The sequence below is a fragment of the Pogona vitticeps genome, chromosome 1, assembly GCF_051106095.1.
Source record: "Pogona vitticeps strain Pit_001003342236 chromosome 1, PviZW2.1, whole genome shotgun sequence".
NCBI lineage: Eukaryota > Metazoa > Chordata > Lepidosauria > Squamata > Agamidae > Pogona > Pogona vitticeps.
In genome coordinates, this window is record NC_135783.1 from 174,556,603 (window position 1) to 174,573,689 (window position 17,087).

At 42.7% G+C, this 17,087-nt stretch overlaps 1 protein-coding gene across 3 annotated transcripts in view; it reads right to left on the bottom strand.

Annotated features, from left to right (window-relative positions):
• Positions 1 to 17,087, bottom strand: part of VWC2L (von Willebrand factor C domain containing 2 like) — a 155,789-nt gene that overhangs the window by 92,199 nt on the left and 46,503 nt on the right. For all 3 annotated transcript variants that reach the window (XM_020798997.3, XM_020798998.3, XM_072977772.2), the window contains exon 3: positions 15,568 to 15,697. In XM_020798997.3, coding sequence (XP_020654656.1) covers positions 15,568 to 15,697 — 130 coding nt within the window. The remainder of the gene's footprint in view (positions 1 to 15,567; positions 15,698 to 17,087) is intronic.

The following is a 17,087-nucleotide window of genomic DNA, read 5'->3' on the forward strand; positions in this document are numbered from 1 at the left end:
ACTGTTAGCTCATATTCAGCTTGTGATCTACAACGAGTCCAAGATCCTTTTTGCTTCTAGTATTGATGAGCCAGGTATTTCCCATCTTGTAACTGTGATTGTTTGTTTTTCCCTAGGTGCAGTCCTTTGCACTTATCCCTGTTGAATCTCATTGTGTTATTTTCTGCCCAGTGCTCAAGCCTCTCTTGATCATTTTGAATTTTGTTTCTGTCTTCCAAGGTGTTAGCTGTTCCACAAAATTTTATGTCTTCTGCAAATTTAACTAGCATTCCCTGTATCCCCTGTTCCAGTCATTAAAAAAAATATTGAATAGTACTGGGCCCAGGATTGAGCCCTGGTGTACCTCACTTGTTACCTCCTCATCTCCTTTAATCATCATTTTCTGAGTATGATTCTTTAGCCAACTAGGTATCCACCTGACAGTTGTTAACAAGATTATGAAGGGAGTACTCGGCACAGTTTTCAGGTTGATATTTGTTGCAGTGCTTTGCTTCTCCAGGCGATCCAGCCCACTTTGGCTGGCAGCACTTACTCCTTCTCCGATGGTTCAGGAAGCACTCCTTCCCAAATCAACCTGCATGGTATTTCCTGAGAGTCACCCATCCAAGTACTCACTAGCTCTGATCCTACTTAGTTCCCGAAATCAGAAGAGATTGGTTGTGTTCAGGCTAGCCTTTATGGTATATATAATACTTCTCTTTGTTTAACTGTTTTTAATGTAATCGTTTATTGTCTTTTTTAACTTAAAAAATAATTTGTGAGCTGCCTTTTGTCCTGTAACTGAGAGAAAGGCAGCACAGAAATAAAAATAAAATAAAATGAAGGGAAAGGACACTAGGGTTGTGGAGGAACAATTGGTGCAAGTTCACTAAAAAAAAAAGTGCTTTCTGTCCTCTCTCAGCTGGAGGTGAGGAATGTTAGGAGTCTTGATGAGCTGAACTGAGCCTCAATTGATAAAAACAAAGAATTTAACAAGTTGGTTGTTGTGGGTTTTTCGGGCTCTTTGGCCGTGTTCTGAAGGTTGTTCTTCCTAACGTTTCGCCAGTCTCTGTGGCCGGCATCTTCAGAGGACAGCACTTCAGAGGACAGCAAACAGAGACTGGCGAAACATTAGGAAGAACAACCTTCAGAACACGGCCAAAGAGCCCGAAAAACCCACAACAACCATTAGATCCCGACCATGAAAGCCCTCATGAATAAATTTAACATGTTATTTAACTGGACCAGCAGGAAAAGTTACACAAGAAACCTTTGCTTGCAAGGAAGACCCAGGTCACAGCAAAATAGATTAACAGAGATGTGGCTTTAGGATTTTTTTTGGATTGCTAGTTTGAGAATTGACCCAGATTTTCCCCAGGAAGCATTCTGGTAGCTGCATCCAAACAAAACAAAACAAAAATTCTTGCCATCAGATGCACATTTACTGACTTTTTTTATTTATTTATTTATTTATTTATTTATTTATTTATTTATTTATTTATTTATTTATTTATTTATTTATTTATTTATACCCCATCCATCTAGACTAATAATAATACATAAGAGTAAAAACAAGGCAACAGTAATAATATAATTCAGATGGCAAAAGTAATTAGGTGATGACAAGAGAAAAAGCCTGCCTAAAGAGCCAGGTCTTGAGTTGGCTCTTAGAAACACCCAGCGAGGGAGCCAGACAGATCTCTGGGGGTAGACTGTTCCAAAGGCGAGGGGCCACTGCCGAGAAGGCCCGATTTCTTGTTCTTTCTTTCCGGGCCTCCCTTGGCATTAGGCCCCTCAGATGCTCTTCTTGACTAGAACGAGTGATTCAGGTAGATCTAGGTGGGAGGAGGCATTCCGTTAGATATCGAGTTCCTAAACCATTTAGGGCTTTATATGTCATCACTAACACTTTGAAATCAATGCGGAAATGAACGGGCAACCAATGCAAGGCAGCCAGAGTGGGGGAAATATGCTGATATTTTCTCACTACAGTAAGAAGTCTGGCCGCCGCATTCTGCACTATTTGAAGCTTCTGCATCAATCTCAAAGGTAGCCCCATGTAGAATGCATTACAGTAGTCTAATCTCGAGATTACAAGTGCATGGACCAGAGTGGTGAGCGCCCCAGTATCAAAATAGGGACGCAGCTGGGCAATCCTCCAGAGATAGAAATAGGCGGAGGGGACCACTGACGCTACCTGGGTTTACATGGTGAGTGCCGGATGCAGATGGACCCCCAAGCTGCGAACCTCACTCTTCATGGTGAGAGTCAACCCCCAAAAGAGAGGCAGTTTCCCAAACCACTGATGGAGGGGCCACCCACCCTCAGGACCTCCGCCTTGTCCAGGTTCAGTCCATTCTCCTGCATCCATTGCAGCTTGAAGATGAAAACAGAGTGAGTTTGAGTTTTTTTGCATCACACATTCATACTAGTAACCTGTTCAAAGGCATGACAATGTGCCACTCAATACTAATCTCTGGAACTGCAGGAAATGGCTTTTTGCCTCTGCACTTTGCATGTGAGGCATACAACCTGCAATTGTTAGAAATAAGATGCTGCGCTGGGCCGACCCTTGTCTTCGTGCAGCAGGGCTTATGTTAGATTCTTATCATGCAGCCTCTTGAAGGGTCCAAAGGCACAATGAAAATAGTAATAAGAATAAGGATGTAATAACAGGGATGCAGCTAATACACCGGATGCATCCTCTATTATTCCCATTTTATTCCAGTAGATAACAAACTTTTCAAGCAGCTATTTGATTAAAAGGAACTAAATTTACCACACTTTTTCAAGGAATAAATATTCGATATGGAGAGAAAAATGCCAACTTTCCCATGCCTGCTTAATCCTTCAGTATGAGTTATAGAGGGAGAATTAAATGATGCTCTTAGATAAGGGCCTTGTTTTCATCTTTGCTGAATGGCAAAAGGCATGGTTTCTTTTCAAATGGCCCCAAAGTGATCTCTAGGTAGACCTATCTGAAACAGCAGGCCCATGAAAGACCTCTGACAACATCTTAGGGAGAGGTTGCCCATCAGAGCAAATGGCAGGGGTTTACGTGGCCCTGTCTGATTAGTGGTGCCAAGAGGGCAGGACTGCCTAAATGCAGCAGGGCTGGCATACCATTTGCTGTCTAAAAGCAAGGCTGCTTTATTCAGAGGGCATTTACCCACACTGGCCCTTCAGTCTGTTGTGGTTTGAGCTGTGTCACAGTCCAAGCCCCACTTCCTTTGATCCTGCCTTCTTCCAATCCCTGGCTCTCACTTTATAGTTTATTGTAAAGCCAGTGAGCTGTTTAAAGACATGGAGTTAGGGAAAAGGAACGGTTTCCCAAAGTTCTTCGTAATGTATGGACACCTACACACATACTGTGGAAATACAGGAGACTGCTGTAGTTCATCAGAGTTGTTTCTATTTCATATTGATTTTTATTCTCTCTGTTTTTTCCCCTGTGCAGATGTGAACTAGTGCTAAACTAGCATATCAATGTCAGGATAAGGTGATCCAGCCTTAAACTCAGTAGTCTGGGTTAAAAAACAAACAAACAAAAAAAAACTCCACGTCAACTAGGGGGAAAGATTGCACGAGTGGGTGTTCCCATTGTCCAAAACATCATGCCCGTCTTAGTACATCACCAGGATACCACCCACAGTTCCACATCCTCCATCCCTTTTGAGAATAGTGACTGATCATATGGGGGAAAGTCTGTATGAATCATTCCTACTTAGGGGAAAAACACCCTCCATGTTGGGAGCAAAAAGAGCAAACTGATTTGAATTGTCTTTTGCATAGTGTCATCATCTTTTTTTAAAAAAAACAAACAAACAAATTCATCTGTTTTACACCACCAGCAAATCTTGCAGTATTTGACCCTGTAGTTGCAGCCTGACTTACGGTTTCAATTCTCCACTGTGCCTCCTGGGAGAAAAGCCAGCCTGTGTCACCCCCAGGAAGCCACATGTTGCCTGAGCATCTCCAGAAAAAAGTGGCATACTCCATATGTATGAAACCCTGGGAAGTGTTGCCATAAAAAAAGATAATAGAAAAATAGTTTTTTAAAAAAATAGCAAAACACAGAGGGAGTTAAGCTTCAAATTAAGCTGATTTTAGTGAACAAGGGGGAAGTGTTTAGATCATTTTTATTAGAAGCTGGCTTAAAATGAAAAATGAAAGCTGTGATTTACAGAAAGATTGTACCTGGCTGGCATAGCCTGTTCTTTTACTGTGCTGCCATAACCATAGACTAGAGATTTCCCCAGGATCCAGTGGATGGATGACTGGCACTCTTGGGTTAGGCTGAAATATAGGAATCATATAGGAACTCTGCCTCCAGTTGTTGAAGGTCTGATTCTGCATCTGTCAGTTGAGCAGATCTTTACTACAGAAGCAACAATGGAGGGCATACAGTGCATTTCTCGCCCGTCTTTTGAACCTTGGCACTTTTAGGCTTGCCTGTGCATTAACCTGTTCAAGATGGTTGTTTTCTTGCTTTGGAGTGCAGTGAGGAAATAGGTCTTCCCTGGGTAAGCTTAAGTGATGTCTGTGGGTGTTGGGGAACAGCAGAGATAGTGGTGGTTATGAGCTTGATTTTAACAGCAGGAGGCACGTTTCGGATCCTGCAAAGGAGGGAGTTAACCACACTTGACAGACTTTTGTTTCTGAAAGTCGTGATGACCAGAAATAACAACTTGGGGCAATAATTCTGTATTCTGTCAGTGCCAGAAAACGTGAAGTTAAGTGACCTTTCTTCTTCAGACAGAAATGTTGCACATCACCTGGAGCCATCATGCTTAACATTTACAGAGACAAATTAGAAGATGAGATGGGAGAGAAGGCGCATCTCTCCCTACTCTCAAATTCTAGCCTTTGCGTTGATTCTGCCTACTAGATGTACAACTTAATTAAGCCACATTGGGCTGCGAGCGTAGCCAGGGTGTAACCGACATTCACAAAGCACAAAATGGTCATTTGGTTTCATCTGACAAATGAGACAGAATCCTAGGGCTAATTCACACAATGGCATTGCATGTGGAAGTGATCAAGTGATAGCCATCCATCTGATACTTCCCCCCCCCCGCCCACCCTGCTGAATGGCACTGCTTTTACGCAACAGCTGGCTTCTGACAGATCAATGAAAGCATCATTCACTCACCAATTAGATGGCTCACTTTCTGCCCCAGAAGCTTTCACTAGAGTAATCCAAGCCTCAGGGAAGTTGTTGGGAGATGTGGTCAGGGGGTGGGTGGGTGCATTGCCTTAAAATTACAGGAATAGTTGGTATTTATAATGCCAAGCTTATGCCTGTTAATTAGGAGACCTTGGCTCAGAAAATCATAATTAGATTTTGAAAAAGATATGCAAACAGAAAAGTTATACTGATTTCCTCAGGAACTTAGTGCCCAAAATGTGGTTTCAGAAGGCCCCGTTGCTAAGCTACATTGATAGCCTATAGAGAGGAGACCCCATATGCTACTCCAGGGAGAACAACTATACGGACTTTCAAAGAGATGGAGAAAGCAAAGTCTATGTCTTCTCCCTGAGGACTAGAATTGTGCCCCAGAGATCAGGCAGAGTTTAGGAACATGAATCCCTCTAATACAATGAATACATTTTGCCATCCCTCACCAAACATTCAAAACTGCCAGTCTGGAACTCTTTCCTTTCACATTTCAGGCTCCTCTGTCACAGGTGACCTCATCCAGATTCTCCTGCTCTGTATCAATCTACACCTTTTGTTGTGAAAATGAAGCAGCATTTTTGCCACTGGAGTCAGAGATGTGAATAGGTAAGATGGTTTCCCTAACTCAGCGGAATTAGTAGCCACAATGTACATCACTCCTCAGTACAAACAAAGGACAGGAATCTCAGCTGAAAAAATATATAAGTGTTACCGGGAATACTAAGGAATACGCTGCAGACAGATGTAAAAGCTAAGTGTTGGGGTTACTGCCTGCCTACAATATTGCTGAGTTCTTAACATCAGCTACTAGGATAGAAAGGCCCTGGAGAAAATAAGAAAGCAAGCTAAAACCTGCTGCCACAATACCTATGCTTTCCCACAGCATGCTAAAGATACACATAGTACACTGGTGACTTCTGCCAGAGCTTCAGAAGCTGCTTTTTCAAAGCAATGCATGTAGTTAATTACTGTTATTGCAGGCAATTTGAAAAGTAACTCTTTATTTTTCCGTTTCTCAAAAGTAAATAATGGGATTATCTTTAAACATTCACATTCTACAATCATCTAGCCTGGAGTACAAATCACTTTCTTCTTATCCACTTCATTGTTGCCTCAACACCCACAACGAAGCATCATGAGAAGCAGCCAAGCTATCACATGAACTGCGTGACATTACCCACTTCATCATTTACTGAAGTCACACACCTGCAGTATCCATAAAAGTAACTTTAAAAAGCTAGAAACACATGGCAAAAGGCAGAAACACACCCTTATTATTGGAGGGGAAATGTATTCATTGCAAATAACATGGACTTGTTTGGTGCAAAGAACAGCACATCGTGTGAACTTTTAAAATGGTGCAGGAGCTGCAATGGCTGCTAGTCGTTGTAGAGCTATTATACATCATGTACCTCCACCACAGCTCAGGGGACTTTAGAAAGGTACCTGTATATAGGAGGTTGCAATACCTAAGTTTCAAACCATAGGATATATTTAGCATGTTCCTTCCCTGTCCTGTCCTGTCCTGTCCGAGCTTCTTCCCTCAAGAGAGAATTGTCTGTTTTTCATAGCACATACTTTCTATATCACCTAATTCGAAGAAGCTTTGTTTTCTGATGGTCATTGGAAAGTAAACACAGGTTGACCACGCAACTCTGATTGCTGAAACACATGCCCCATTGTGGGAGGACAATGAGTGGATCATAGTGGTTAATCATAGGGAATATGCGTCCCTCTTGAAGTTCCGGTAGGGCCATAAATTAGACCTCTTCTGGTCCTTTGCTTTCAGATTGACCCTGCCCTCATTGCGCACTGAGATTAGCCCAGGGTTCTCTCACACAAATATGAAGCCGCATCACAGAACCTGGACATGTTTCTTTTTGAATTACAATTCAATTTGAATTACAATACAATTTAATTATTGTAAGCCGCCCAGAGACCTCTGGGTAGTTTGGGCGGCATATAAATTGAATAAATAAATAAATAAATAAATAAATAAATAAATAAATAAATTCCCAGAATCATCCAGCTGGCATGGATGGTGGCCACAGGGATGGGGGGTGGGGGTGGAATTCCATGAGCTTTCCAGATGAAAATGTAACTTTATTGAACTCTGACAAACCAGTGATTCCTGACAGGTAAGCAATCTGGAATCACAAAAAGAGGGAATACTACAGAGCACCAAACCAAACCAAAGGAACCAATGGAATGGAGTCAGTTTTCTTTACTGAGCAAAATGTTTTCATCTCTTAAGGTGACACTCCACATATTTATTTATTTATTTATTTATTTATTTATTTATTTATTTATTTATTTATTTATTTATTTATTTATTTATTTATACCCCGCCCCTCTAGACCATGTCTACTCGGGGTGGCTTACAACATAAAAATCAATATAAAAATATATAATCATTAAAAATACAATTACTATATTAATTAAGACAATTAATTTAAGAAAAAAAATTACCAAGATGGGGTTTGGATTGATTTAGCCAGTCCCAACTCAGCAGCCCAAGGAGACTGAGGTTATAACATGAAAGAAAAAGGAAGTATAAACTGGACACCAAACCCTGAAGGATGGCAAGAGTTGGAAAGATGCAAACCGTCCACTTACGAAACCTCAGGTCAATGATGTTAGATTCAACAGCTTTCTGCCTTAACCTTATTCCTGCACAGCTTTCTGCTCTTGGCAATTTATAATTAAGAAAGGCATAAAAATCAATCTAGGCTAGCATGCGAGGAAATTATTGGACACTTAGCTGCCACAATAGTTTTGCAAGCAGGCAGACTAAACCGCTTAGTGCCAAAAAAGCACAGCAAAATGCTGAAGGGGTCTTTCTGAACCACGAAAGAGCAACTGTTTCATTAAACTCACAAGCAGCCATCTTTTACATTAAACTATACCTTACACATTGCAGTTGGGAATATTTGGTATCATTATATTCTTATAAATCTGATAGATATTTTTTCCTGCGACAGCCACAGCCAAGTACCAATTTGCCCTGTCGTGAACATATTCAATTCTTCTTCTTCAAAAAACACCCTCCAGTTCAGTGGTTCCCAAACTTTTTGGACTCGCGGCTCCCCTGAGCGGTGGCACTGGTGGCAGAGCAGGAGAAGCAGCGAGGGGTGTGGGGCAGAGCAGGAAGAAGAGAAGCCTGAAAGCACTGGGATTTGAGCTGGAAGAGCAGCAACACCAGCAAAAAACAAAGAGAAGCTTCTGTGTTGCTTCTGGATGGCTCGGGGGCACACCAGGAAGCCGTGGGGTGCCGCAAGGGCTGCAGGGCCCTACAGCACACACTTTGGGAACCCTTGCTCTAGTTTGTGAATGTGGAATATTCTGTATTCATGATTCAAAACACCAGGAAAGGGCCCGATAGTACTGCACAATATCATGCCTGCATTGCCAACAACAACAACAACAACCACCACCAAAAAGAGGATATCAAACTTTGCATAGCAAAGGGCAGCCTGGATGTTGTCAACACCCATGCCAGCAGTCAAGATGGTCTACAGGATACCCTCTTCTGCTCACTATTGTTCCCAAAGTGACCCCAAACAAAGGAAGATCCCCGAAATTGACTTTGTTCCTCACCAGTTAACTACTGTTCACACAAAAACAAAGCAATTGTTATGTCTGTTTTTCAACAAGTGTAAATCCATGATTCAAAATGCCAGGATATGGCCCCACATTACTGCACAATATCATGACCATATTACTTGCAGGCATAAGAAGGCCAAACTTTACACAGCAAAGGGCAGTTTGAATATTGATGATATTGTTTTGTGTTAAGGTGAGTAGTAGGTGAACAGATGAAACGAGAAATCAGCTCCAGAGATTTTCCCTTGTGTCCTGTCACTTTGGGAATGGTAGTGAACACAGGAGGGCATCTGGTAGACCATCTTGAGTGCTGCCATTGATGTTGTCAACATTCAGGCTGCTGTTTGTTATATAAAACCGCCCAGAGTAGACCTTTGGTCTAGATGGGTGGGATAGAAATCCAATGAATGAATGAATGAATGAATGAATGAATGAATGAATGAAGCTTGGCAACTATTTTCCTGCTGGCAACACAGGCACAATATTGTACAGCAATATCAGGTCATTTCTTGGTGTTTTGAATCATAGATACAGAAGCATAACATCACATATTCATAAACCGGAGGTTTTTTGAAGATTTGAATTACTACCCACCACAGATTCCTCCACTCCCCTTGGCAGCTCTGGAAGCAATTGTTAGTTACAGTATTATTGGCCTGCAATTCCCAGAATCCCAACAAGGGTAGGGACTCTAGTCAGAAATGGCAAAAAACCACTCCCTCTCAGTGAGCGCTGAACCCAAACAGTATTCTAGGATTTTGTTTTTCACTAGGTTATTCTTGAAAAGCACCTCTGACAGCTGCTCCTTTTAAATTTCATTTATTTTACATGCAAGCTACTATACTCAAGTTTTTAGAAGCAAATATACAGAAGTGCCTACATGGGATAGGATAAATAAGTCCTAGAGGCTTGAGAGCAAAGAGGCAGTGTGGAGAAGCTCAGAAATGTCCTTTGCTCAAATGACAGCCAAAATAGTGTAATGGTTACAGTAGTGGCCCCAAGTGTCCTTGGACTACAACTCCATTGGCTGTGCTGGCAAAGGCTTCTGGGAGTTGTACTCCAAGAGTATCTGGGGGCCCAACGTTTGTGGATGTTGAATAAGAGTCTAGGGCTAATGTATTCTCGAAGGCTTTCACGGCCGGGATCTGATGGTTGTTGTGGATTTTTCAGGTTCTTTGGCCGTGTTCTGCAGGTTGTTCTTCCTGAAGTTTCACCAGTCTCTGTGGCCGGCATCTTCAGAGAACTCCTCTGAAGATGCCGGCCACAGAGACTGGCAAAACGTTAGGAAGAACAACCTTCAGAACACGGCCAAAGAACCCAAAAAACCCACAACAACCAGTCTAGGGCTAACTTGGATGGCTGTCTGTCAGGGGCGGTTTAGCTCAGCCACAAATCTCACAGAGGGATCTTTGGCAGTTGTGAGGACAATCTGTTGGGTGAGCACATGGGGAGGGGGAAAGAGATGCACTGCCTTAAATCTTTTCAGAAGAAAGGGAGGATGTTGGGGCAAAAAGAAATAATGGGAAAAAATAATGATATAAAGCTTAGACAGACTCTCTTCATATCAGGGATCAGAGATCTCCGGGTGTTTGGTAGGTAATTCTTTTGATGCCTGCTCTCTCCACGGGCTCCATGGGACACAGAAATTGTATTTTGCAATTAAAAATGTAAATGGAGTATGTATGGATGGGCACTTCTGTGGGGGAGCTTTACAAGATCTTCCCAGGTTCCAGCATGAAGACCACCACTCCTAAAGGGTTCAAGGAGCAGTAATAGGGCATTTGGGGCTGTCTTTAAACTTTGGAGGCCTTTTGGTACCCAGGTGGTGGGAGAACATGTTGGCTGCATAATCCCCACTTAGGGACATTATGTGCTTTCTGCAAACAAGATATTGTAATTTATGTAACTCTGGCCCTCCAAGTGATATGATCTGCAACTCCCAGAGGGGTGACCATTTGGAACTGAGCCGATTACTGTATTTTTCCGTGTATAAAATGACACCTTTTCCTACAATAATTAGAGAAAAAATCGAGGGTTGTTTTAGGGAAGGGATCTAAGTGCTTTGATCCCTGCTTTCTCCCTACACTTTTTGCAAAAAGTGAAGGGGAAAAGCAGCTTTTTGCAAAGAAAGTGGAGTGGGAAAACACTTTCCTCGCAAGAAGATGGAGAGGCAAAGCAATTCCTTCTTTCCTCCCCTACTTTCTTGAGAGGAAAATGCATTCCCCCTCCACTTTATTTGCAAAAAATGGAGGGGGAAGCAGCTTTTTGCAAAGAAAATGGAGGGGGAAAGCAATTTCTTTACAAGAAAGTGGAGGGGGGAAGCAGGAATCAAAACAATTTGATCCCTGCCTTCCCCCTCTACTTTATTGCAAAGAAAGAAATTTTGGGTTAGAAAAGTGGGGTGTGTGTGTGTCTTATACATGGTGTGTTATACATGGAAAATATGGTGTATTTCCCCCATCCCTGGTGTAACTACTGAGTTGTCCTAGCCCAACCTTTAGCTCCAGTTACAGTCCTATGCCAGGATGAGGAGGTTATGGGCTGTAGAGATCAAGAGGTTTTTGCTTGCCATTTGGCACATTTAATATCAGGGAGCTTCTGGGATGGTGATCAGAGAAGATCAGGAGCTGTCAATTTCCTTCCCTCCTCAGATTTGGGAGCTTCCTGAAGTAGCCCCCCTGCCAGTGGAGCTCTGGGAACCTGCAGATCCCCAGAGCCTTGAAAAGCAGCCTTGGGCCTATGTCAAAATTAATGTTCAGGCTGCAGATGAAAGGCAGAGAAACGCTGTCAGTCTTTGTCTGATTTGCTCGGAAGGTTTTCCCTTGTCGAGCGGACATATTCTAAAACAAACTTCAAAACTCACCCAATTTAGCTCACTGCTTTCAGGATTGATCCCTATAGTCTAACAGACTCCATTCAGCCCCCGAGGAGCTCCATGTTATGCTCTCCATGGACAATCCCTACTTATTTCCTATGGGTGAGTCAGATCCAGAAAAGCATTTCAACAGGAGCAAAACTGTATTTTTCCTCTTGGGCAGGAGGAAACAAGGGCAGTCATACTCCAGCCAGATGCATGATGGTGACTGGTTGTCCTCATTATGAAATCCTGCAGCAAAGGATAATATGAGTCATTCATTTCATTTATATTGGTTTTCTGATACTTTCTGTGTACTCTCTCTCTCTCTCTCTCTCTCTCTCTCTCTCTCTCTCTTACACTGCAATCCTAAACACCCCTACTATAGAGCAAGCCTTACTGAGCAAAGTTGGCCTTGTTATCGAGCACCCATGCATAGGACTCCCTTGTTCCTGCTCAGAGACCTAAAGCAATTTCCTTCAGGGAAAATGATGTCAACAAAGAAAGAAAGTAGCAACAAAAGATGATTAAAAACTACTCTTGCATGCTTATTTTTTTCAGAATGCTCTTCCAGAGCTAAAGTACCTCTGTCGCAGTGCATTAAAAAGATTGTTCCTGTCTTCTCATTAGCAGCACAACCCAAGCAATCTTCCTGCACCTAGGAGGGGGCACAGCATTCTTCCCTCTACCATTTTGAGTATGAGAGGCACTACAGGATGCAGATGTTTTCTCAGCCAGTCTGTCTTTTACTGAAGACTTCCTTGAGCACACAACCAACTTCAGCCTTTAGCTGAAGAGAAGCTGATTCAGACCCAGGAGGGGATGGAGGTCCCAATAGCTCCTTCTGCCCCAAAGCTGAACCCATTTCTTCTGGTCCTCCAGACAAAGCCTGTTAGCACTGGAGACCTCTGGACTTGCCTCTTAAAGACATTGGACACCCCGGGTGTAGCTGCTCTACCAGGGAAGCTCCAAAGAAAAGTCAAGAGTAATTATGCAGTATCAGTAGTAGGCCACCTCCTCAGGGAGGGGTGGGGTGGGAGTGCTCCAGCACACGGTGGAGACACGATTCTCACCATTTTTGTTTGTTTGTTTAAAAACTGTCAAATAATTTTTTCTTGGATTTTTTTTTTTTTTTAGGAGACTGCGGGGGGCTGCCAACACAGCCTTGGGGACTGAATGAATCCTCTGGGTTACATGATCCCCAGCCATGTTCTCTATAATATGTTTCCCAGGGGCAGATGCAGGGCTGGGTAACAAGGAAACAGAGAATCAAAGTTTTATCGTGGCTGGTATTTGTTATGCTTAGACTGTTTTTGCAGGTTCTGATCTTCAAGCTCCAAATTATAAGTGTCCTTTGCTGTGGCTGTTCCATTGCTTATGCGGCCCCCCTAAGGCATTTTTTTTTCCTCCTTTGGCTTTCTCAAGCTCCCTGCTCCACCCACCCACCCACCAAAAAGCATTTTCTCCTACAAGAAAATGTCAACTGCCCAGATTGGAAGCCTCCAGGAGCTGCACATCACCTTTCGAATAGGCCACAAGCCCCACCTTCACAGTATTGTACCTCCCCTGCCCATTTTTTTCTTCAAAGCAATATAAATCTCTATCCACTCACAGGTGTACTGTATTTTTTTTTCTTTTCCTACAACGATGCAGGTTGCAAAGCTTCTGAGTAAAAATCATCCATATTATCAGGTTGTTCTTATTCAAACTGTTGATTAGCTCTATGTGGACATTTGCTCTAGCATTCTGAATAATTAGCTACAGCTGAAGCATTTTTGGTCTCTTGAAATCTTTGGGGATTTTAAGGCAAACTAAGCTCCAAAGGATGTACAGCTTACACCAGTACAATATACTGTATACACACCAGGTTGTAGTGGGGCAGGCCGGGTGAAGCATTTGCTCATTTATCTGTGAACTCTCACATACCTTTAATCTCTGTTCATGTACTGTATCTGAAAATGAAGATGTGTTGAAGCTGTTTGGAGCAGCCCTAGGTGCTTACTTTCTGATGAAGAATGTGTGTGTGTGTGTGTGTGTGTGTGTGTGTGTGTGTGTGTGTGTGTGTGTGTGTGTGTGTGTGAGAACAAGAATGACTTAAAAACAGAAGTAATGGATCCAGAAAAACCTTGATTGAACTGTTGTTTAGTTTTCACTATATGTTTATAAACTGAAACATTTTGCATCCTACACTGTACCCAGCAGCCTTCATACAAATATGTCATCATGTTTAAAAACCTTCATAGGTCCGCTGTATTACTTTCATTTTTGATCACTCTTATAAGCATGTACACATTTTAGGGCTTAAATGGATCCAGAAAAACCTTGATCAGATGACTGGGAAGCTCACTGATTCCTGAGGACCTAGAGACACTCCACCTAAAGCAACCCACTTTGAGGAAGGATGACAGAGTAAATCAGCCCAGCACATCTCCGGAATGTCTTGCCTGTAATTCCTACTGAAATCAAGAAGACTTGCTTTCTGTAAATATGTGTAGGAACTGAGTTGTTAGGGAGAGATTTTACAGCTCAATTATAGGCGTATTTACTTAGCACAGATGGAGCTGGATTGCATCGCCTGTAGCAGATGTGAGTACAGAGCAGGGGAAAGGCTCACACATACCCAGGGCCCCCAACCAGGCGCAGACGGCCGTGTCCGTTGCAACGTCATGATGACCCTCTTCAAGTGTTACCAAGAAGGGCTAATGTGAATTTAGCAGAAAAGAGAGAGTGCTTGGCCCACACCATCCCCCCCCCGTGTGTGTGTAGGAGCAGCAGCCTGAACAGGAAACAATGTGTTCACTACTAAGTAGGTCAGCCTCTCCATGCATCTGAAAAATCACCTGCACAGGCAACTGTCCTCTTCAGGCTGCTGCTTTCTGAAGCTGCAAAGCAACCGTGCAAGAAGTGGAGCTTGAGCCTTCTCTTTCCCTGCCAGTTCAGATAAATGTCTTCAATAGCTGAATAGTGCCTTTGTGGAATAATTTATTCTGGTTTTATTTTATTTTATTTTATTGCTGAATCCAAAGGCAAGTTAAACCAAAGGAGCCTCATTCATTGTTCTTCTCAGACTAGAATTACATTGATTTGAATATGGCTATTTTAAACACAGGTCAAAAATAGCAGAATATAAGATTCCAGTCCTCATGAGAGTTAGCAAAGAAATTTTCACATGGCCTCAGGTGGAGTCGAGGAGGGGTCTCCTCACTGCTACCTAACTACCCACGAAGGCCACCAGCCCATGTCCCAGGTACATGAAGAGACCACACACCTCGCCTTGGCCATTCCTTTGCTGGTTCCCCTTACAGGGTAGCCACATGTCTCTCTCTCTCTCTCTCTCTCTTTTTTTTTTTTTTACAGAGGACGACCCTCCATTTGAAGGGCTGCCTGGCTGAGGCCTGATTTGAACAACAAGAACTAGAGGGAAGGAGACCAGGGACTCTGAAGTGATGCTTCCCCAGTACTAGCACAGCAGCTCAGCAGGTCCCCAGCTCCCCCCGGCACCCTCTCTTCTGATACAGTGAAATGCACTGTTTAATTAAATTACACACCTCATTTCTGTACGCATAAAAGGAAATCTAATGCAAATCCCTGCTTTCCCTCCTTTTTGGTAATGCAGTTCCTCCCTCTGGGCCACCCTAATGCCTTCCCTGGCTCTGACACTCCTTCGGGGATTCTGTATCCTGGGGCAGAAGAAGCCTCCCCAATGCAAACGCGTAGCTCCGCCCAGCTAATCGATCACGGGACCTCTACCAGAGTGTACAGTGGAGCATCTGCTGCACTGGCATCAGGGGCCACTGCCTTGTTGGCGTATGCGAATAAATCAGGTTGCTCGCGCCACCATCAATCCCTGTGTTTTGTGTGAAGCTGCCCTCACTAAATCTTAATCTTCTAGCTGGAGTACAATTTTTTAAAAGCACATTTCTATGACAATTTGAGTGGATGGGGTGCTTACCATTTTTGCAGACTGGACAACATTGTTCTGGTTCATACACGGGGTTGACACATTCGGGGACGGCACAGTCTGCTACAATGCAGTGCACTTCATTGCTTGGCTCACAGCGACACCATTCACACGGAGAGGGCTAGGAACAAAACTCAAATTAGCCCATTTTAACCCTTCTGGCAACTCAAAATATTAACATTTCACTCTGAGGTTATTAATTTTGCTTCATTTCTTCATCATGCAAACATGAATACTGTAATATGTTATGTGCACATAAGGTGAGTTTCACTTTATCCTTTATCCACTCTCTATTTGGTATTCTGTGCTTCCTTTCAGGTATCCAGCGAATATTCTCTGCCAGGGAAGAGCAAAGGCCATGTCATGTTCACCAAAACCACACTTTCCCCTCCATCAGAAGCAAGAGCTGTGGCTGATCAGATAAAGGGTTCCAGATTTCAACTCAGTGGTTTGGCATTTCTTATAAGCTTCCCAGGCCAAAAGAAGAATAGATATATGGTCTGCCCAGCCGTCAAGGTAAGAAAAAAGTGGATATTATGAGGGGAAAAGGCAAAAGAGCCAAAGCTTGCAGGATCAAGGCCCCAGAGCTATCTGAGTAGCAGGGACTATGTCAACATCTCCCACAACCTGGCTTCCCTGTTCCCTCTAAATTTAGCTACAATTGGGCACGAAATGGATTCTCCCAGGAATGATATATTGTTACAATCTACTCTGTTTGCAATGCAAACGATTTGCAGGTGGTTTGGTTTTGAATGGGCAATTAAGATCCATTCACTTTACAAAATACATACTCTTCATTTGTTGTTATGGACCAATCCCACCGCCTGCATTTTGGACTTTCCTTGCATGGTTGTGCCCAGGTTGGTAAGTACGAAAACTGTCAAGTTGACAGTCTTCTCAAGTTACCTCTATAAAATTGCCAGAGACTAACAGTTCAGATTAAGCAGGGTGCAATTAGAAGTTACAACTCCCATTGTTTTGATAGCCAAACATTTGTGTTTTTCAAACATTGTATCATATGAAGATTTGGTTTTGGAGAAAAAATTCAGCTTCAAATCTTTCTTCAGCTATGAAGCTCACCTTGAAGTCTACTTGCAGCCTAAGCAAATTCACTCAGCTGTTGTGGAATTGCTCAATATTGCACAGGTTTCACTGGGGCAGGTCAACCTTACAATGACATCTTCCTCTCAGTTAACAGCAATGATCCCTCATGGATCAGCAATTTGCAAACATCAGTGCATTCAAGACATGAGACAAACGCTATCTAAAATCAGTTTTTATAAATGCTACTACCTTAAATTCAGTTTAAGTGATACTGGAACACCAAATCAAGGAAAGATGTTCATGTGTTTTTGCATTACAAATTCAGGTAGCTTTGGCAGGGATAATGCTCTTTGCAGTTCACCTCAGAGACTTTCCATATGTCTTGAATCAAATAATCAGTTTCCAGGAAATTCACCTCTGCTCTGAAATTGGCTAATTAAAACTTCCAGTAATCTGTAATTTTTATC